This window comes from Oryzias latipes, chromosome 11 (assembly GCF_002234675.1).
Source record: "Oryzias latipes chromosome 11, ASM223467v1".
NCBI lineage: Eukaryota > Metazoa > Chordata > Actinopteri > Beloniformes > Adrianichthyidae > Oryzias > Oryzias latipes.
The window spans coordinates 14,369,015-14,392,411 of record NC_019869.2 but is presented as its reverse complement, the minus strand read 5'-3'; the positions used below and the strand labels follow the sequence as shown (position 1 = coordinate 14,392,411).

At 40.7% G+C, this 23,397-nt stretch overlaps 2 protein-coding genes across 2 annotated transcripts in view; both read right to left on the bottom strand.

Annotated features, from left to right (window-relative positions):
* Positions 1-299: 299 nt before the first annotated feature.
* On the bottom strand, positions 300-14,395 carry LOC101166063 (E3 ubiquitin-protein ligase znrf2). The gene is made up of 4 exons (XM_004073876.4): positions 13,636-14,395; positions 12,512-12,607; positions 4,896-5,001; positions 300-1,134 (listed from the first exon to the last, which is right to left on the bottom strand). The coding sequence occupies exons 1-4, from the start codon at positions 13,952-13,954 to the stop codon at positions 1,077-1,079; spliced, it is 579 nt and encodes a 192-aa protein (XP_004073924.1). The 5' UTR covers positions 13,955-14,395; the 3' UTR covers positions 300-1,076.
* A 1,640-nt stretch (positions 14,396-16,035) lies between these two features.
* mturn (maturin, neural progenitor differentiation regulator homolog) overlaps positions 16,036-23,397 on the bottom strand; it is a 10,964-nt gene continuing 3,602 nt past the window's right edge. The window contains exons 3-4 of the mRNA XM_023959903.1: positions 18,865-18,987; positions 16,036-17,029 (exon numbers count right to left, since the gene is read on the bottom strand). Of these exons, the coding sequence (XP_023815671.1) occupies positions 16,922-17,029; positions 18,865-18,987 (231 nt within the window). The 3' untranslated portion in view covers positions 16,036-16,921. The remainder of the gene's footprint in view (positions 17,030-18,864; positions 18,988-23,397) is intronic.

Genomic DNA, 23,397 nt, shown 5'->3' with positions numbered 1-23,397 from the left:
TCTAACCTTTTATGGGTAGAAATAATAGCTTCCTGTTAGGGATGCATGTGTACATGCACCACAAGTGAAAAACAAATGTTTATGGACTACTGCTTGCACAATTTTCAAAAGACAAGTAGCTGCACAGTATAGTTCATTAAGATTCAGTAAGTAAAAACGATTTTGACGCAAAAAAATAACTTGTAAAATCAAAACCCCCAATAATGATTTACCTTTGTATTTTCAATGTTTTATTCTCTTGTTGCTCCTTGAAACGAGTGTTACTTCCGTTTGAAAGTAGGCAGAGATACAGGAAACGGTTTTAAGCAGGAAAAAACACAGATAAAAAATTTATTGTGCAATTCATTACAGTACAAACAGAAAGAACGAACACAGTTCAAAGGTTATAGGAAAACTTTCCAGTCTTTAACATAGCAGCACATTATGGCACTCCTAAAGAGAGTTCAATTATCATTAGATACATCATTTTAATTTCCCCTTTAAGCTACACAGTCACATCTCTGTGGTTTTAAATGGACACATGATTCATAAAATCCAACTATGTTACACGATCTTATGTAGGACACATGATTGTTTTACAAACAACAGTGATAGTCAGCTTCCGGACTATCGTCAAACACTGCATTCACTCTTTAAAGCTGATAAAGACTGTTTTAAATTTGTTTTGGCTGTTTTTCATATTGCACAAAATCAGCCGTCTGGTCAAGTCTCTCAGCAGTCACATAGCGCTCAAACCCCCTTTCACCATTTTAAGATTTACAACTCCTCTGCAAAACACCCAGGTCTTCATAACATTTTGGATCAGACTCAAGGTTGCATCCTTTTGAGGCCAAAAGGCGGCTTGAGGAACATTCACGTTTGTCATGAAGACAAACAACTCCACCTTTGTTTCTTTGAAAGTCACAGTCCACGCAGAAATATCTCCAAAGTTCACTGCTTCTCTGTGAGGGAATACAAAAAAAGTCTTTAATAATCCCTGAGGAACGCTGATGCTCAGCTGGAACAGTGTTAGGATCCAAACAGGGCACAAAGTTGGCTTCAATGTGTCGAAGATTAAAGGTGAAGTTTTGCAGCATCTAGTCAGCAGGATGTTCCGGACATGAGCGGTTCACCTCAAACCATTCATCTATGCACCTGAAACATAAAAGATATACTACCGGTAAACAAACCAGTGATACTCAGTGGTGGGCCGTGAGGGCCTTCAAGGCCTTCTCTGAAGGCCTAAAAATGATCTGAATCATATGTTTATTATATTTTGTCCATGCGTACTCAAATCATTCCAAGTGGTCTTTCCCTTCCCTTTTATTTTGTTTATGATGATTATGCTGCCTCCAGACAGACGTATTTTCATATTGGAGCATTTAACCAATCGCAATTCAGCTGTCCTTTACCTTTAACCTGCCTCCCAGGCAGGTTAAGGGTATTCACCATAAGTCTCACAGCAAGAAGGCCCAAGGTTCAAGTCCCGGCTGGGGGATATGAAAAACACAACATCAATGGGGGACCTTTCTGTGTGGAGTTTGCATGTTCTCCCCGTGTATGCGTGGGTTTTCTCCGGGATCTCCGGCTTCCTCCCACTGTCCAAAAACGTGCTTCATAGGTTGATTGGCAACTCTAAATGAATGGACGTGTGATTGAGGATATTCTACCCTGCGACAGACTGGCGACCAGTCCAGGGCATCCCTTGCCTACGCCCAAGTGGCCGGGATAGGCTCCGACAACCCCGTGACCCCGAAAGGTAAAAACGGTCAAGAAGATGAATGAATGAAAATGAATGAATGAACCATAAGTCGTTAAGGCCCCCATAGGCAAAATCAATATCGGTTATTAATTTCTTTCAACCAATCAGATTTTGAGTTGGCGTAAGCAGGGTCTTCTAGCACAGTGGTCCCCAACCTTTTTAACGCCACGGACCGGTATGCAACACACAAAGTTTTAACGGACCGGTAGCGGCTGGGGCCGCTACTGAACAGCGGTTGGGGACCGCTGTTCTAGCAGGCTTAGGCAACGTCACGTTATTCAGACATTCTGATTGGACAGACGTTTCATGACGTTTTCAAGACTTTTTGAACTGTCTCGGTTAAAAACAGAGCTGACTGTAATGTACGCCATGGAGGATTTAGGAGGAAAATCTCCTACTGACCTCCTCGACTTCCTTCATCAGAAAAATCTGAGTGAGATCATGAGCAGCCATACAGATTTGTGTGTTTGTGGAGCTGACCATCTCTGTGTCCAATCTTCTGTCAAGCGGACATTTTCTGCTTTAAAGCAAATTAAAACCTATGCAGAAACACAACTGGACAGACTCAGCTCTCAGCATTGGACTTGATGGAATAGAAAAGTACCTCTTAATGGAATTGAAGCGCCTTAATCTACATGAGGAAAGAGAGGAGGATGGATTTTGGCTTCAAATAATCCGATTTTTTGATGAGTGAAATGATAAATATAATAAATAATATTCCAAATTTGTGTGGTTGCTTTCAATGTTTTGTGCTGGCTGTAGTTGCATACTGAGATTTGTTTACTCAGTTTACTGAGATTTATTTTATTTATTCAGTTTATTTAGAGGAATAAAAAAGGTTAAAGAGGGGTTGAGTGATTCAGACGCAGCACTACTGAAGGCCCAGGTGTATTGCACGGTTCGCTGCTAGTGAAACTAAAGACTGAAGGGGGCATTTACTCTAAGAGACAACAAATGGTTAACTTTAACAGGCTAACACAATGCAGGCTCTGGAATACAATGTTGTATTTGTTCCCTTCCCATTTTCATTTTCCTAGCACATTTAACGTACACTAATGCAAAAATAGATTTTAAAAGTGGATGCAAAGCTGTGAAAAAGTAACTATCAAATCATAAAATTAAGATTAATCCACTTTTTTGTCCCATCTAGCTGCCAGACAGCTAAGCTGAAGGCCTCAGCGTTTCCAGTTTGACGACAAAAAGCTTTTTAGCTTTGAAATTTTTAGTTAAAAACAAAAAAAGCGTTATGGCACACAATTTCTATACTATTAAAAATAAACCCTTGAACTTTTTATAGTGTAGCTAGAGAAAGTTCATCTGATTTTTTAAATACATTTAATACATTGTCTTTACTTTTATTTAATGTATACATTTTAGGTTTAGGTTTGTTGTGGCACTATTATGTAACATAGTAAAAAAAAAATACTGCAAATTAAATACATCACAAAATCTTCTTAAAAATTGTCAGTGCCCCCATTTCTCTCTCTTGCCAGCACAGAGGTGCTAATGATTGTTTTAATTTCCAGCAGATTAGATTATTGTAATGCCTTGCTCTCTGGTTTCCCTAGTAGTACAAGGATATCGAACCTTCAACTGCTGCAAAATTCTGCCGCATGCGTGCTGCCGAGGACCAGGGGGTGGGAACACATTACACCGATTTATAAATCGCTGCATTGGGTCCCTGTAAAATTCAGGATTGATTTTAATGTTTTTTATTGGTTTATAAATGTTTTCATGGTCTTGGGTCTTCATATTAATCTGATATGATTTTAAAGTATGAGCGCTCTGAGGTCCTCTGATACCGGCCTTTTAGTTATCAGTCAGATCAAAAACATACGGCGAGGCTCATTCAGTTACTACGGAACTCACCTCTGGAACAGCCTCCCAGCATGCCGCAGGGCCGCAGAGATTGTGGATAGGATTTGTAAAAGAAGCCTCAAGACCTATCATTTTAATCTGCTTTTAGTTGAAATTTAGGGACTTATTTGATATTTTAATTATTCATGTTCTTTTTTTTAACAGTTTGACATATGTGTATGTTTACATTTATTTATTTTTTACTTGTTTTTAATTTTAATTCACATTTACCATTTTATATCTGTCTATTAAGGTTAATTTATGTACTTATTTAGTTATTTATCTATTTTCCATGTTATTTTATTCCTTTTCCATTTTATTTGTAACTCCAGTGTTTTCCTCAGAGGGATCCTCCACATCAGTGACTGACTCTTCTCAGCGGACGGGGTCGCTGCGATGGGATCTCCGGGGTCTGGCTCTTAAAGTCAGATCTGGGGGGTCCTGTGGTAGAGTATTTCGTAAACTTGAAGTCACTGATGTGGACATGTCCCCAAAATCTCGTTTCCCCAATTCAGTACAAAGCAAGATTTCTACATTGCATCATTTTATAACTTTTGTTATCATGATATGTGTGTGTGTGTTTGTGTGTGTGGGGGGAGTTTGTCTGCATTGTGCGGTTTTTAAACAAAACTTTTGTTTGTCTTTTTTTTTAAATTTGATTGTATTTTTATGCAAAGCACTTTGAGTGACCTGAGTTGTAAAAGTGCTATATAAATAAAGTTTGATTTGATTTGATTTGATTCCTTAAAGTCAGTCTGCATTGATCTTTTGCAAATGTTTCTGGGTTTTTCTTTGGGATGTCCACAAAGTTATGGAAAATCTGGACTTTTTGACTTTGTTGACCAAAGATGTTGGTGAAGATTTATCTTTAGTGACCTAGAGAGGATGTTTTACAAAAAATAATTTCAGACTTTAAACTTGCCAAGATCATAAAATTCTTCTGGGATCAAAACTCAAATCTAGGATGAAGAAAATCAAATGTGAATTCATTAAAATCTCATTTTATTTCTTTGAGAAGTTGAGAAAACTTTGAGTCTAACTAAAAATAATGTCTACAACGCTAAAAAAGTTTCATTAGCAATAACTTGAAATCCTTGTTGCATTGAAGTGCATGAGTGGAACAAACTTAAAAAAAAGTTAAAGTTTCTTTCCCGATCACTTCAGTTCAAGAAACATTTAAACAGAAAATATTTTATCTGTGAAGCTTAAATAAATCTTCAGGCAGGCCCAGCTGCTGACAGTCGGTTTACTGAATGTGTACATTAATCGGTTTAGGTGTTTTTGGGAATGAAGTTACCCTTTGTGGTAGATACAGAGGCAAGGAAGCCTGGCGATGGTGTCTCCCTGCTCCAGCTCCTCCAAACAAATGGCACATTCCCCAGAGTCTCTGGACAGGATGTCCTCTGTTGAAAGCAAAGTGGACAGTCGAGATGAGTGAAGAACAGTTCTCCATCACAAATGGTGCGTTCTTGTAAAGTGCTTTTCTACCTTCCTCAAATGCCCAAACAGTCACTGTCCCATTCACCCTTTCACACATATTTACACACTAATGGCGGCCCCGCTGACGAACGCTGGCGCCAACCTTCCACCAGAGCAGGGGTCCCCAAACTGTGGCCCGGGGGCCGGACGCGGCCCGCCCATGCATTTGACCTGGCCCCCTGAATGATACCAGAGAGGGACCCTTTTTCCTTTCTTTTTGTTGCGTTTTTTTTTTAGCATGGCTACGTGATCAAGACTCATGGAACCATGGAAAGGTGAAGCCTTGTGAACTGGGCCTGCCCAACGGAATCCCTGGAATTGTTTCCTCAGGTCAATAAAGCTTATTTGAATTTAAATGTCAGCCAACCTAAAAATGTTGCTACTGCAAATTCACTTTGCCCCAGTCATAGAACTACCAAGTGGCTCTCTGTCCAGGTGACTGGGACAGACCCCCAATCAGAACGGAAAAATGACAAAAAGGTTAGGGAGGAGAAAATTTGATCCAGAATGCAGGGTGTTTAACCTGTTGTGCACAAACAAGTATTTTTGTTCATCTGCCAATTGACGGTGGCGGTATTCAAAGAAGACAATCTACGCTGACATTATGAATCCCGTCACAAAGAGAAATATGATAACTTGCAAATGCGAGCAGAAAAACTCCCAAAGCTCTTATAGCTATTAAGCAATTAAGTTATTATGTTCTTATTATTTTTTTGGTGAGGAACCCAGAGAGGATTATTTGATATCCGATCGGGTTATTTATATTTGGTTATGTGTGGTTTTCTGGGAAACAATAAATGTTTACATTTAGACAACCCTGCGATCGTCACACTTTTCTGTTTCAAACTGACCCTGGCTCCCAATCAGAGAATGGAAACGTCATGTGGCCCCCACTGGAAAATGTTTGGGGACCCGTGCACCAGAGGCAAGGTGGGGTTTCGTGTCTTGCCCAAGGACACTTCGACACATGAGCAGGCAAGGCGGGTATCGAACCTGCAATCTTTTGATCAGAGGTTGACCGCCCTACCCCTGCACTTTTCACACAGGGAAACAGGACTGAAACTCAAACATGTGCTGAATCCACTGGGAGACATTTAATGAACTTCTCAGTTGATGTGACCTGCTTCTACCTGAAGATGATGTTGCATTTTAAAAACAAAAGTGACCCTGATTATCAACGCTGGAGGGACGGGGTCAGTAATTTCATTAATAAAACTTTGAATTTCGAGCACAGACTCAGAACTGTGAGCAGCATGACGGCTAAAGTAAAGCCTGTAGTTTTAAACACATCTGTTTGCCTGTGATAAAGGGGGTTTTGGATATGAGGACAGACGTACATTGCTGTGACATGCATTATCAGCTGTGTGCATATGGCCGCGGGTGTGAAGTTTGACTGTTCCACACTCTTATCCGTATGTTATGCAAAATGAGTTTTTTAGTGGCCGTTTTTCTTTGATTAGATCAATTTAAAATTCAGCTTCCATCAATGGTAATGTGATGCATTAAATTAAGTCAAAGCCTTCAGTAGACCAGTGCATAGGATTCAGGCAAATCTCCAGCGGATCTGAAACGCTGTGAGGGGAGATCAAGATCAAGTCCTGTGAAAATGTTCTTTCCTCGAACATAAATGCCTGAATTTTCTCAAATCTTCAGTTTCATAAAACCTCCCCTTCAGACTCTGAGCTTTGTGTGGTTGCAGCCACAGAGGAAAGGTTGAGGTCATGTGACTTCTTTAAAACTGATTTCAAACCTACACTGAGGCTAAGTCTGGCTTCCCTCCCTACTCCCTAATCCCAAAAACAGTGGGACTATCCATTACCCTGGATTTTCACGTAATGTAACGTAGTAATGCTCACTACTGTTTTATTCTTTAAAATGGCAAATAGGATGTCACCCATTTTCTGAAGTAAAAACCTAATACTGTAGTAAATATGAGCATTTTACGAAGACCGTTTCTGACTCCACTGTGTTCTGAAGATGAAAACTGGGATGATTTATTTAACATGTATTTACACACGTTTTTTTCACATGACAAACTGTTAAAATGCAATGCATTGTGGTCTATATTCAGAAATCTAGTGATGCAGACTAGTTTTTTGCAGACTTCATCAAAATTTCCAGGAAACATGGATTTCGGAATTGTTAATTTGGACAACCCCCAAGAAAAACTCCCAAATATAGTGCACTAAAAAGTGAGTGTTGAGGGAATTTGGACAAAGCCTTGTTGTTACCATCTTGTCAGGATATGACAAGATGGTGAGATAGACACAAGTAAAGCTGAGGGTTTAGGGATAACCTGTCAATCAAAAAACTGCACCACAATTGTGCAAAATGTCATAACAGGAGTCAGGGACAACACCCATCCCACCTCTGAATTAGATATTTGGGTGAACATTTTTAAGAAATTCAAAACAAAAGGAACAATGGTTGGAAGTTATTACCATTTGTTTTTTTGATGCTGTCCAAACTCTTTGTTTTTGTGGAAATGAGCAGAAATGTTCTCCAACAGGGGGTTCAGACTTGAAAAAAAATGTAGCGTCTCGACACAACGTCACCAACAACAACCATCAGTGAGTGCGAATGGAAGGTTTTCTTTTTCTTTGTTGAAATCAGGTGTAACATCATCCGAGGCTTGTGGCTCCAGTTAATGTTCCCATGAGAACAGAGGCTGTTTCAGCTCCTCACTCAGCTGCTCCACTTGGCTTCAGGCGTTTCTCTGAGCCGTTGAAGTGACTCGCAGCTCTCGTTACAGTCATCGAAAAGAAAAGTTGAACTAGTCAAGTTCTCTGTCAAAAAACGTGTAAATTCCAAAGAAAAAACTTCTACAAACCAATTTTTTTATGAATGCTGTGGTTCTGATTTGCAAATCAAACGCAAATCAGCAGCAGACGGAGCAGATAGGAGGCCTGCAGCCAGCAGGCTCCTCCCATGAAACCTGCTTCTGAGCAGACACCTGCCTTCAGAATTAGAACAGCCCAACTGGTTTTCAATCAGAGGTTAGGCAGTTCACGTCTGATACATACATTTAAAAGAACTTCTTGTTAGAAGCTAAAATATCCAGCAACCTAAAACATCACTTGGATTTATAATTCTAAGAAAACAGAAATGTTTTTGGTTCCTATGGGACTTTTATAGGGAGCCTGAGGAACAGCTACAAGCACACTGCAGTTTCTCCGACTGTGTGTCTAGATGGTCAGGGGTTCATCATGAAGCAATCGAATGACCCAAAATACAAAACACACCAAAACTTGGAGCTGAAGTGTCAGTCAGCACAGACTCTGGACTGAAAACCCATCCAGCTGCTATGAACTGACAGAAAAAACAAACAAAGATGATAACTGTTGGAACCTGCAGATGCATCACATTTAATGAAACTTATTTATGGGTTTATAGACCCACTCCTGATCTATTATCAAAGCATTCACAGTGGTCTTTTAATTCTTTTTATTATTCTTATTTTTAGTCAAAATCAATAAACTATCAATTTCAAAGACATCGTTTCTGCAGAGCGGCAGGAGTTCATCAGAAATTCCCCTCTGGGTTGTAGACAGTTGATGCGAAGTAACCCTGCCCCCACTTCCTGTCACCCATAACTGAGAGCTCTCTGTTTAAATGCTCTACCGCTAGCTTACAGCCCCCTCCCTTGTGTATTTTGTTTGTCACAAATACAATCTTTTTCAAACAGTATTTTTTCATTTGCTCCTGATTCCCAACAATTTGACTAAAGAAATACTCTTGGCCTTTTTAAGCTTAATTTTCTTTACCCATGTCCTCCATCATCAGAAGAATGCCACAAGAAAATGTTAATAACACCATAAACACCATTTTAATCCGACTGAGTCTTTAATGAAATGTTAAACTGCATTCATTAAAAAAAAAAAATTAAAAAAATTGAAAAATCACAGCCTTCTAGAATGTTTGATCTGATCCCTTCATGGATAGAAGCTGGCAGAGGACCTTCTGGGTCATTTTACAGCGCGCCTTGGTTTTCTAAAGAAGGTGAAGATGTTTCCCCATACAACCCAACAAAAAAACAGACGAGTCTTCAATCTGGACTTGTTTAGAGACCACATGGACTAATAGCACAAGTTCTAACTTCAGGAGTGGATTACGCAACAGGAAAACGGTCCTGAGCACACAAACAAACCCGCATCCGAGTGGCTGGAACGGAGAAGAATGCAGATGTCACAATAACAAGTTGAGACTTCGACCTGACTTTGTGCAATGACGGGGACCTTGAGACATCTGTGTCTAAGTGAACGCGCACTGATGTGCAGAGCAGGGGGTGAAAATTCATTACAAAACAGTTCAGGTTGATGTTGCTGAAGTTGCTTCACCGCATTCTAAGCTCAGTGTTTCAGGTTCCGGACGTTTTCCTCATTTTTCTCTGTGAAACCACAAAAGCACAACACAATTTTGGTTCCTCAAATGTGACGTTCTACTTCTGCACCCAGCGTTGCGGTATCAATGGCTTTGGTTCAAAGTGTGTTTACTGATAACTGTAGAACGACTTCCTCTGCCAATACCTGTCTGTCTTTCCTGTGTGTAGATGTTGGGCGCATGGCTTTTAGGTGCTCAGGCACGGCGTGCCCAAGGTGAAGGTGCAGCTGCATCGCCCAACCGTCGGGCTTTTCTGCTGCCGCACTGGAAAACAAACTGCTGCACCTGCACCTTGGAGGCTTTTTGAAACGCTGCAGAATGCTGATAGTGAAGTCTAACTGCCCCAAATGTTTAACAAACTTAGCATTGATTGAAATTTGGACATAAAAGCAGTTAGATTTTTGTAGTGAACCAATGCACATTTATGGAGTGCGGTGGGAGCATGTGCTGCACCAGGAGTTTTCATCATTTACAAAAGTAGAAGAAGCCTCTCTTTGTCTTCCTCATGGCGTGAGCATCCAGCTCACCTTTTTTTGTCCCACTTCCTAAAGTGAGGCTCTTCTTTGCTGAAGTTATAAACAGCGTTGCAGCGGTGGACTAAAGTGAGAAGCAAAGTGAGAGTTCAGCTTTTAGCCCACCTTCAGAGCTATTTTGGCCTCTCTGTGTCTTTATGGGGGCCAAAGGGCCAACGTGACACACGTTTGACTGTTTGCCAAAGTCTACAAGGATCTCTGTTGGTGTTTGGAGAGGTCTTTTTTTTTTTGTTTTTGGAGTGAAAACAACAGGAACAAAATCAAAATAAGCTCCAGAGGTTGTATTTAAACAGATCTCCATGTATGTTGAAAGAGCATCTAAACAGTGACGTTTCTTTTTGATGTCAAGATTTACCCAAACAGCAGCACAGATAGAACATTTGCCCAGAAACCTAAAGACGCTTTCAGACTGGAAAGAGCAGCAGATTCTTTTCTGCTGGGCAGGGAACACCCAAAGTATTGATTTCTTAGGTTTTCTTTCACACTGCACTTTTAGGAGTGGATCAAGCTACCTGGAAATGTCACACAGTTTCAACACACATCAGCAGAATCAAATACCAATTCAGGATTCAGGTCAGTTTATTGAATTACTCAGGTGCTTGTGAGGCAAAAACGCCACTGACTGCAGAGTAAAATGGCCCTCCTTCAAAACCAGTTTGAAAGCAATAATGCAGTTTGTGGTATAAGAACCAAATTTAGCATGGATGATCTCCTCTTTCAAAAAAGCATATTTGTCCCAAAATTCCAAGATACATAATTTATACATAACAGTATTCTGATGGGACCTCTCATGTTAAAAGACTGCATTTTGTGCACTAGCAGTCCATATTTTTGAGACTGGGACGAATAGACATTGAATATTTCTCTAACAATTGAGTGCAAGGCTGCCAACTTTAACAATCGCAGCCATTTGGGGTTTTTTCTCATAGCTACACAATCTGGCACAGCTACCTGATCAGTCCTTGCATGCGTGAAAATGCATCTACTTCTGCTAAATAACCTCTTGAATTGTTTATAATAATGAAAACGTTTATTTTAATGTTGACAAAAAAAACAAATAAGGATCAGGACTGAAAAACTTAAAAAAATAAAAATAAAAAGACTACAAGTGGACTAAAAAATTTTTCTTTTTCTTCGGTTTTGCTTGGTGACAGTTTACTCCCCAAGGTAGGAGGATACAGCACAACTTACTGACACTTTTCTAACTCCGTTAGCACAGACACGCTCTTAACGGCTAAAGCAGCTGCAGCAGTCCGTCACATCTCCTCAGAGTAAAATGAGGAGATGTGACGGACTTCTCCTCTTTTTACCAATATATGTAAAAAATAAAAGTGTTCAGAGAAAAGGACTCCAAGCCGTGTGGATGTGATTCTATCACACACCACTGAGATTTTCGTCTTTATCAGCAATTTACGATTTCACAGTGTTGCATTCAGGCGATGTTCTTTTACAAGGTGGCAGTGGCTCAAGCAGTAGAGCAGGTCGTCCAATGAAGCCACGCCTCCTACGCCTAACACCTATCACCAAACGCCTATCACCAAATGGGAATGAGGACTGAATGAATAATGGAAACACTGTAAGTGCTTTGAGCCCCAAGAAAAAGCGCAGATAAATTTAATCCATTATTATTATTATTATTATTATTATTATTATTGTATATTTTGCGGGGCTGTGATTGAGTCGGGAGAACCTCTCAGTTGCTGAGGAAAACAGAAAATCATGTAAGCACAGAGTTCAGTCGTAAAGGAGGCCGAACTGTCAGGAAATCTGACCAGGAGCTGATCTTTTCTTTTAAATCTATATTTTAAGTATTTGACAATTATTTAGAATGTTTACAAACTTGGAACCACAAACATACAAAAAGCAAAAACGAATTAATCTAAATGAAATTGCTTGACTGTTGCAATGCTGGCGACAAAGAAGAAGTTATGTAATGTTCGCAAATGCGGGGATCGATCGAGTAGCCGTCACAGATTGAGTAGCGACTGTGCTTGTACAACAAAATGCACAATTTGTCTGAAATATCAACCTAACCGGCTCAGGTAAAGAGAAATGAACACATTTAGAGGCTAGCTGCTATGAATTCTGTACTGCAGTAAACCTTTATGAACTTTGTTGTGGCGTTTGACATTTGACCTCAGAAAATGGCAGACAAATGAGGCGTGGCCCTTTGATTGATGTTTGATTCTCATACCCCCAGGGCTACAAAGACGTCACAAGGCGTGTTCCAACAACTGTCCAAATTTTGAGGCTAAGGTATGTTATTGTATGAAGCAAGATGGTTGTGACCATTAAGCAGAAAGGTGTAAAACATGCAAAAAAAACTGGGATATTTCAGATAAACCACTAGTCAAAGTATTCCTGGTGATGTTGTGCATATTCTGTCCCTACAGCACTGTCAATTATGAGCGTGTGAGGGTCTTTGAGCAAACATCTGCTAAATTCTGTGTTGTAATACTCGGCAGCATGAAGGAAACAACGTGCAGGATTTCCTGCTTCTGGGCTTGAATTTGAAACTTACTGTTGTAGGTGAGGCGCGTCTTGCTGAAACACATGAGCAGGTGCTTCTCCATTTCATCTGCTGCCATAAACTTGGAGCAAACAGGACAGTGGAATCCTGGGAAAAACACAGACAAACATAAACACTGAAAGGGGTCCAGACGCAGCTCTCCCAGAGTCTTTTATTGACGTGTAAACAGGGAAAGACGTTGGAACCGTTGCAGCTGAAACGCTTGCATGCAACTCCCGGTCTTCCACAGAAATCCATTATCACCTCCTGACCTATTTGATAGATGACCTTATTCAATGCAGCAACATAAACCAGGAAACATTATTAGGCAGACCAGAAAGATTTCTGTGTCTAATTTGACCCACATGTTGCTTCAAAGATGCATTTTAAATCACTATGATTTGCAAAACACAGAAAATAGCCTGAAACCATCCCAGCAGCCAGAAGTTCTGCAGAGTCACAGTCACACGACTCCCATGACCAAAGGTTATCGATGAGGTTTCCAGTCATTACACTTCCTCATTAGTTATGCTTGTACGTGGACAGAGGGGGAGGGGATCTGAAAGTCAGTTATGAAAAATTGCCAACAGAAGGCAAAGGCTGGGCTTCGGTTTTAGGGAGTCCTGAGGCGGCGTTTGGCTTTTGTTGTGATCTAATCCGGCGAGCTGCAGAAAACAGCAAGACCTGCAGATTCAGGAAGTTTGTGTGCCGTTGTTGTGCGTCTGCCTGTCAAGCAATGTGTAACCAGCAGGAAGCTCTTATCTGTTGACCTACATACTGCGCTCTTCCCTCTCAGCCAGAGCGCAAAACAGTCCTGTTCTGTAAAAACACAAGAGCAGAAGAAGGAAAACAAAGAACAGCAGAGCAGCCGGGGCCACCTGTGGCTCAGTTAATGTGCCAAACAAAGAAGTCAGTCATCAAACAGATATGAACTGTGGCAGGTATCACAGATGGAAAAACACTGAGCAGTATGCTTCCCTAACAGAGTCAGGAGTGCTCGGAGAGCTGCTGCACAAAGTGTTGGAGATAAGAATGGGACATTCTGTGCTGCAAACAAGCATTCCTAGTCCACGCAGACAGAATCAGTAGATGTCATCATGGGTTTGTGGTCAACATGTTGCGCGCTGGAGCCTTACCTCCCAGCAGGCGAGGCGATAGTTGTGCCGGCAGAGAGCCTATGAGTAACCTGTGGCTGTCGGGGGGCAGCTGGCCTTCCACCTCATCTGTGCCATCCAGGCTCTGATTGTGTGACCCTGACCTGCCGCCGGCCGGGATACTCAGCCCGGAGCTGTTCGGGCCTCCAGCTGTGTATCGGATTCGGGGTCCGTCGGGTCCGTTGGTGTACCTCAATCCCGAAATCCTTTCCCGTCCACCGGAGTTCCCAGACGGGAGGTCTGAGCTGGAGTAAGCCCGAGTCCTGCCGTCAAACACCTGGCTGCTCTGTTTGGCCCCCATGATGCTGCGTCGGCTTTTATTAAAGATTTCTTGCACGAGACATTATGACAGTGACTTCTGAAGGGAGGAAGCCAACAAAAGGACAGGAATCAGCCGCGGTCCCGCATGTCAGATTTCTGCCCGTGCGTAAAGTGCGCACACGCTGACGCTGAACTTGCTCTCAGTTGTTCGGGGTTGTTTTCTGTCTCTCCCTTCGTAGCTCAGCCCTCCTCCTCCCCCCACTTTTTTTATAACAATGGGAAGAAGAAGACAAAGTGGAGAAGACCTCTGCGGGATCGCGCCAGCGGCTCCTGCGCTCCAGACGAGGGCTGAGGCGCAGCGGCAGACCCCAAGCTCTTCTGCTCCCACTTTGTTTTTGTACTTATCTGCAGCCGTCTGGACAGAAAAATAAAAACAGGATTGCCCTCCTCCTCCTGCTGTGGGGCAGTTTGGTCAAAGTCACAGAAATACAGCACATGAAACGGAAAGCTGGCTTCAAAATAAAAGCCTGCAAAACCTTTGTGTCCTCGGGGCCGAAAAAAGGAGCACTACTCGAATGGTTTTATCTGTCTGAGGTAGGTGGTGTAATAAACGCTCAGAGGTTTGTTAGTTTTACTCAACAATGTACTTTAAGTGTGCTCATGTCAAAATAAAGACTAAAAATGTCCCTGTTCCCAGGGGACTTATTTGAGTTTTATTTATTCCTAAAGTGTGTTGTAATAAATTGAAATAGGAAATGTCATTTCGGTTCAAACGGAGAGCAAACACAGACCCACACAAAAAGATGAGGTGGGTGTGACTGTGAAGAGGTGGAGAAGATTCAAATCAATCACTGTTTCTTTTTCTGCCTGTAGAGCAGAACATTCAGACCAAATGTTCAACACACTCAGCAGATCATTTGCAACGACACTTACATTTTCTTCTCATCTGTCCGTCAAGACAAAAATTCCTGTCTGTCTCTATTCCATGAAAACATCCTAAAGTTTCTCTATCTTCAGTTGTCAGCAGAAAAGTCAAAATTTACAAGTAATGTTTCATAAAACCCTGATTTCAAAATGTTTTCATGATAAGGTCTCTATGTCAAAACTGTCTCAACACCTAAAAGGATTTAAAAAATGAAATTTTCAGTGCCGGCATGAGTAAAGAACCAGCAGGTTTAGACTGGAAAAAGCCCTTTGAAAGCAGCAGTTTAAAGCTTATCTATGAAGATTACACAAGGTTGACCTTTCATCAACCAAAAACTTTTTGGGAGTTAAATGTTGTAATTCAGCCGTTATCATAGATGTTTTACGTTCTTTAATTAAATTCATAGCAGGTTTCCGAGAATTCTATGATTTTTCCAGAAATATTTTGTTCTCAAAAATGACTAATTTTTCAAAATTGACATAATTTTAAGATCATAAAGGTACAAAATATGGAGGAGTGTTTATGTTGCTGTACAGAGGTCTGAGGATGCATTTTAGGTAAATTAATAAGAATTATGCATTTACATTGTGCAACATTATGTAACTAATATGTATTTATTATTATGTGAGGTCCTTTTTTGGACATTGCATGCTGTTGTTTTGTTCTATGGTTGTGGTTCAAAATCTTGAGTTTTGCCTGTTGGTGCATGTTTGATGTGTAAATACTCATATTTGTGGATTCATTTATGCAGCTGAGTCTATAAGTTAATTTTGATTTATTTGCAAAAGTTGCTGAGAAGAATGGGTGAATAATTTTACTTCTTATGTTCCTTCATTCATTTTCTGCCGTTTTATCCCTTTCGGGGTCACAGGGCTTCTTATATATTCTAATTATTTGAAACTTATATATTATATATATTATAATATTCTTTTTTTTTTTGTTAAGCGGACAAAGTAGTTCTATTTCTTCTTGACAGAGTAAATAACAGTTTCCCCAGGTCTTCTGTGCAGCCAACCATTTTCGTGCTTTTACTTTGAAAGTTGAAGCCCAGCTTCCTGTGCGCATAGACGTCTCAAACCTGACGCAGTGAGCGTCAGGTGGTCTGTGACGTCAGCAGCAGCAGCAGCAGGTCCAACATGAAAATCCCTCCATGTTTGTGTCTTGTGCTCCAATAAAAGTCAGGCGGGAGAGGAGGGCTCTGCTCACACGGGTTTATTGAGCAAACAGAAGAGACTGCTGGACGATCACAGGCTCATGAAGGAACAGCGTTACAGGCAAAAGGAAATGTGGGGTGTGTGGGGGGCTGTCATGTGGGGAGCGCTGCAGTGCATCTGTGACTGGAAAGAACATGGGCCCTACCCTGGGGTGAGGGCCTCCCCCCTTCTCAGCTTGGTCATCAGATGAAAGGTTGAAAACAGCAGAGATAGGAAGAAAAGGCATGTAGAAGAATCTAGGAGTTTTGCAGAAGAGAAGACCACCGACAACAACCAGGAAGACTGAAGGATATGAGAAGTGTCATGTGCAGCATGTTTGTGTGTGTGTGTGTGGGGGGGGGGGGGGGGGGGTGTCCATAACTGTGACAGTGTGCAACAATAAACATCTAAAATGGGTTTCCTGTAACTGTATGATGTTTGTCATGTCATTTATAGAGCCCCCCCCCCCCCCCCCCACACACACACACACACTTGCTTCTTCCTCTCATCCTCATCCTCACATCTGCAGCCCCAGAAGGACAATTTTCCGCAGATTCCTCCACAGAGTTAGAAGGGGTTTATTGTCGTGACGTCCAACTCTACTTTTACCCAACCTCTGGACTCTTTCTGAGGAACCAAGCAGATGGAGGATTACTACTTGCATTGTACACAGGGTCCCACCTCCCCAATGTGTGTGTGTGTGTTTGTTCTATGGAGGACTCGACAAAGTGCATTCTTTGGGAAGCAAAGCCACTGAGACATTCAAGAAAAATGGTGCAATTCCAGCAAGTTGACTGTAAGTATGTTTATCATGTGTTCATGTCCGGAGGTTTGGAGCAGCTCTGCTCAGGCCAGGTCTCCTTATGGGTACTGGAGGGGTGGGGGCGGATCACTGCTGGCTGACCCCCATCTGCTGCTGGTCGGGTCCAGGTTCCCCCTCCACGTCGGCGTGGAAGTGCTCAAAGGTGTCGTCGTCTATGTCTGGAAGGCCCAGCAGCTAGCAGAAAAAGAAGATTTTGAATAATTAAATCTTTATTTAGAGGACAAAAACAGCTACAATGGAAAAGACTCAAATACAGAACTACTGGTAGGTTTTACTTTTCATCATAAACAGAATGGAGCTTTAAGACTAAGACTTTTCTGTACAATTTGTTAGCTTTTACACATGGGGGTGGGGATGGGGGGGAGTTCTTGTGCATTTTTCTTGCCTCGAGGGGGATAAACTCGCTTATAATGTTCAAAACAAACTTTTTTGGGACGGAAACCCTGAAGTGGTCTGCAAGGTAAGGAAGGTGGGAGGTGAAGCTTAAGTTGATGGGCTCTTTTCTTCAAATATTCAGGACTGAAACAAATCCTGTTACATTAAGCTTTAAGACCATAGATTGCCATGAAGCACTACAAGATGGACTGTTGTCTCAAAGGTAAAGGTTATATCCTGCCGATGAGTGTGAAGCTCACAAGAGCTCCTTCTCTTTCAATTTACTGATGGGTAGAGAGGACTTTGAACAGGAGGGAATTCTGCCACCTTCTCTGTGTGAAATTTGTGTTTTCCACACTCTGTTGGTTATTTAACCATAACAACAAAGTAGGACAAGGGGAAATGCCACAACTTCCGCTTTGAGCCATTTAAAAATAGAGGCAAGTGAAGCCCTGGTAGAGGACCAGTTGACCACTAGGCCGCTTTTTGCACAGGCAGGTCAGTTTTCCTTTACTTCAGTGTTAAATAGTATAATTCCAAACATCATTAAACATCCTTGTGTTCTGGTTCAAACCTTTTTTAACTTCTTTGGCATTAAACACCTGAATCTTTTTAAACAAATGTCAGCACTTGTGGTTCTGCCAGTCTTTCTGATTGTTGGTGCTTCACATCAGTGCAAAACAAATGTATCAAGTCATGTGACCACTGGCTTACTTCAAATCTTCATGCCGTCATTGGGACTCAGGAAGGACAGAAATCTAAGAGATCTTTTGTTTGGTTTTAGTTCTGTCTTGTCGTTGCAAAAGAGTTTTTTTCTTCAGTGGATCATTCATTTTAATTGCGTGCGTTTATAAGTTTTAGTTATTGAGTAATCAGCATCATATTATTAAAACAAGACACCACCCTATGTTCCCAAACTCGACACAAACCAGGAAGTACCAAGTTTTGCAGTTCCACTAAAGACCACCGGAGGCAGGTTACAAAAACGAGCAATTTCCTATCGACTCCAATGCTTGAAGGCTAATTTTACACCAAAATAAAACATATTTACGCTTGGTTTGAAGGATTTTTATGTTCATTACTTTATTTCCTGTATCTGACAGCTTTTTGGGGGTAAGGGTGAATTCCTTTTAAAAATCTGCAGTTTTGATTTTAGTAAAGCTCAAATCTCTTCATATTTGGGGATGCTGTTTTTGACAGGCAAGTGGGTGACCCAACCCAACTTTAAACTTTACTTTGTCTTGTTCAATCAGCTACCTTAGACACACTGAATTAGGCAGACAGTATAGGTTTCCTTTTGTTGAACCCTTGAAAACAGTAAAAAAAATGTATGTACAATGATTCTCCTTTTAAATTTAAGCCTCTGTGATTTTATTCATACGGTTTAACCTAAAAATGTGAAATTTTGGTTACCAGATTTAAAAACAATATCATTTAAGCTAAAAAAAGATGAACATTTTTTACATTTTTTTTTTACACAAACCTTTGAACTTAATTTTTCCTCCTTAAAATAAGTCAAAGTAAAAATCAGCCTTTCTGATGTTTAGCCCACAGCTGACAGACTGAGCCTTGTATTCAAGGAGGAGAAGCTGCTGCTGCAGAAATGCTTGAGGAGCTGAAGTAAGTTTCCTTACAGGCCTGAAGGAGGTGAAGACTTTCTCCAGCACCTCCAACAGAGTCTTCTTCCCACAGGAGGAGATGTAGTCCTGGGCCAGTTGGAGAAAGGGAAGGCAGTCCTCGCTCTCACTCCACACATGCTGCAACACAAACGGAAACGTTTTCATCAAGCAAAGCAGCAGAATTTACGTTATGAGTTCAAACACATGTGGAATGAGGGAAGGGAGGAAACAATGAGGTCCTAAAACAGAGAGGAACCAATGAAGGAAGAAAGGAAATTAAATGTTGGTGTCTAACATGGCAGATATTTTAGAACACTGCTTAATTATGGGCTGACGAGAAACAAGCAGCTTGGCAAAATACAGATCAGGGTTGAAGCTGGTTTGTGTTCATTCAGCCTGATGAAGGAACTGAGTGATAAAGGCTGCTGTGTGGGACAGGTTACTGGAGCAATGGCCCCTTTGCTGGCTTTAGTGTTGTTTAATTGCAGTCTAAAGGCCGTTCTCTTAGGTTATGCATTAGCTTTTTGGGGCGGGCGGTCAGGCATGGTGGAGAAACTTAGCAACAGGTGGCAGACAGGCAAACTTATGAGGTCCTCTTAGGGCTGCTTTTGCTTTTTCGTAATCCACAAAGCTAATTCTATTTACCTTTCAATATTTCACATTTTACAGCTAGATGATTGGATTTGCTTTTAATGTCATTGTCCATTGTACAATGAAATCCATAAAGAAAAACTTGTACATTTTACTTTGACAGGATAGTTTTTTTGCATGAACTTTCAAAAAACAAAAAAGATGAATACTTGAAGAATGGAGGCTGGTTTGTTAAAACACATCAAAACACAAAAACATGAAGTTCATCCAAGTTTACATAACAGGAAAAAAAAAGCAATGAAAAGCCACTACCCCTCCTCTGACTAAAATTCTGCTCCCCCAACCTCTTTTAATGACATATTTAAGTACCTCTGGGCGGCTGGATGTGGAATGACATGAACAAGTCCAGATCCCGGTCATGATCTGAATATTTCGGACACATCAGTTTTTACTAACTGAACATTTGACAAATTTTTCTTTGAATTTGCATTTTACACTGTTTTTTTTCTTCTTCAAATCCAATAAAATCCAAAGTGCTTCAATTACTATCTTTTTTTCCCCCCACTGGATGGTGTTTTAACGCTGGTTCTAATCCCTAATCTGCTTCTAAAGTGCCCAAAGTTTGATTCCCAAGTTCACACCAACAAAATGTGGTTAACCATCAGAGGAAACCATCTCTGTTTTGGACCAAACTTCTTATGAAGTGTTTTTTTTATTTTATTTTTTTCATTTTTGTTCTCACCTCTGAGTTTCTTAGTCTTAGTCTAAGATGAGGTTCTGCTCTCCAGCTCCTCCCCTATCTTACAATCTAGTTAAGATGTTTCTGATCACAAAAACTTAGTGCCTGCTTCTAAACCTCCTTTTGTTTCTAAAGTTTTAGTGAGAGTGGTGGCACAGCAGTTAACCTCTTTATTTGAACATCATCAAATGAAAAATTATTTTCATTTTGGCTTCAGAAATGAGACGGCCCTTTCTGAAAGGGTTTGATGGCTGCAGCTGCATCACATGGTTCTGGTGTTTCTCGATCGTCATCCAGTTAAGTTTCAGCCATTCTGACATAGTCAACTCTAAATTTATTTTGTTTTGTATTTATAACAGAAAGCACGGGGTTTCATTAGCCAAAATATTTATCAGAACATTGGGAAATGTATTTGTGGTGTTCCTCAGGGCTACGTCTAGGGTCCCCCGTTGAATGCTTTAGCCAAGTACCTCTTCCATTCTGCTTTACTGCTTTTTTATTGAGACAGACAGTAAGTTAACCAGAAAATGACCGTCCAATAACTGCTTACAGTTAAACCCAACAAATACAGAGATGTCAATCTTTGTTCCTAACTAGAAAAATTCCTCGGGAAAACAAAACCTCGTCTTTCTCAGCTCCACCGTCCAGTTTTGTGTCAGAATCCTTGGGAGTCTGTCAGACAGTTGAGGACACTCAGAGTAAAAAACACAGCTTCTGTCATTTAGAAAATACCTCAGAATAATAAAAGAGTGGCATCTAAACATGATCTTGAATTGTAAAAAGGCATGTAAATATTTAGTTCTAAAGCACCTCTCCCAGATAAAATCACAGAGTGCTTCACAAAAGTAAAAGAGAGCATAAATTCAAAGAGAAACAGGAAATAAGAACTATCATCCAATCACTGGGACAAGCTAGAACAAAGATTTAGTCACAGTAAAAGAGTTTTAAATCAGCAAAAAGCTCTTCTGAATAAATGCCTTTATCCTAAAGCACTGAACGGAGTTGATGTGTTGTAATGACAAAAGAAAGGGAGTTCAAAGATGGCGGGCACACGCTTGGACGGCGAGATCTCTTCTGGTTTTAGAGCAAAGGTAGGCAAACTACGACACGTTAAACTGTATCTGGCCTGCTAAACTGGAATAAATTATATTGATAATCCATGACCTTTTTCTTGTAATTCTGGTGTCTCCCCAGAGATGAGGAACTACAGATAAATTCACCTTTAATTATGTGCAGAAAGTTATTTTGCATTCATGCAGTGTTGGAAGATTTAATGTTTCTCTGACATTCATGTGTGTTTTCCAAGTCGGACAGCCATTTTTCTGATCATCAACAGTACCTGAATGCAGCATTTCTCCAAGATTGCGTTTTCCCTGAGGGACATTAACCTATTGGTGCAATTGGTTCTAAAATGAGAACCATCAAAATTAAAGCATGTCTTTGTCCAGATTCCGTGTTTTTTTTCTTTTTCTTATGAGTTGGGTTACCAAAACCCGCCACGCATCTGCTCCAAGTGCAGCACTTCTGTCAAATTTTAGAACCCTTTGTAGCCTACAAGTCAAAAAGTTTTCCCACCCTTTTTAGAGCAAGTTAGACGTTTTTGTAGACCTCAAACAAAGAGATGAAGTATCAAAGGTTAAAAGGTCAATGATGTATGAATTACTTTTTCCATGCAAGGCTCAAAAAACTATTCAAAATTTAAAAAAATATTTCTTTGATGGGGAGCCAGCGTAAAGAGCCACTAGAAGAAGGTGAGCAGCTTACTGGCATCTGTAATCAGCTTTGGTTCAGTTTTGGATGAGTTGCAGACATTTTAAAGAGCTACTGATCACTAACTCTGATATTTGAACAAATTTGGACTGTTGTGAGCTGTCCCAGGAACTGCAGGAATGAGTTTTTTAACGATCAGGAAGGCCTGCATCCCTCCTGTCTGGTTTGATCTTATTTTAATATTTGAGATCTTAGAGATTTACACAGAGATTTCCTGAATATCTTAGTGACCTTTTGCCCCTTTTTTTGCTGGTGCGGTCTTTGAGATTTTCAGGTCCAAATTTCCAGCCAGTGCCATTAGAGCTTACTTACTATGTATATATGGAGATCTTTGCTCAGACAAAACCAGACTTTACAAAACGTTACTTTGTTAGTTTGCTTCATATTAAATCTTGTGTATACACGACTTCACAGTTTCTTGGAATTAATATAAAACAGAAAAATCAAGAAACTTGAAAGGCTTTGATTGAGAGTAACTGCTTCCCGCCATGCTACAGTCAGATTACGCTTTAACTGTAGCTCAAAGTTCAGGCAGTTACTGAACTTCAACTGAGTATGCATTTAGGTTAAGAATTGATAAATACCACAGAGATGATTAAGGTTAAAGAGTGTCTGAGGCTCAGACTTTCTCTCAGGACAGACCTGAGTTCAGGCTCTTGGCTCCAAACCTAGCAGACATATGAGATGTTCGCTGATAGCTGCACTCAAGGAGTGAAAGTAACCAGATCCCATGCCCTGCAGAGCAACAGCCAGTTGTTGAAGATAATTGGAAGCATGGTAGACCGAGAACTCTGGATGCAGTGTGTGTCTGTGTGTGCAGACAACACAGAGGAACAACAATTGACAGGGGAAAGGTTACAGAGGAGGAGAATGCAGCATGCTCCGAGGGGAATATTGAAAAAGAAGAAGACAGAAAGTAACTAAAGAAACAACAGATTGCTGGTAATGACACCCGTAACAGATTACGTGAAGATGAAAGCAAACTGTTGTTTATTTGGGTTTTCAAATTATGCCACATTCTTTTCCAAGCTGCTTTTTGAGATAAAAAAAAAGAGAGATTAAAAAATGACTGGCCTCAAACATGAATCAAATGTGTTCAATGGATTTTGGCTTAAAGACCCACTCCGATGAAAATTGTGTTTTTGGTGTTTTTAACAAGTCCTTTCAGCATTCATGATAGAGGACAAATATGAAGGAAATTAGGTTCAAAATTACAATTCAGAGTATTTCTTTATTGAAATTGTTGTGAATTAATAACAGAAAAAAAATTATGTTTGTAACGAATAACATATGCAGGGCGGGCAAAAAGCTCCCTGCTCCCATAGCTTTCAGCAACAGGGAGGGGAAAGGGGGCTGGGTTGCTCTGCACCAACAGTCCTGCCCACAGGTCTGAGGTGAATTTCTAATGAACTCCTGCTGCTCTGCAGAAACTATGTTCTAGAAAATGA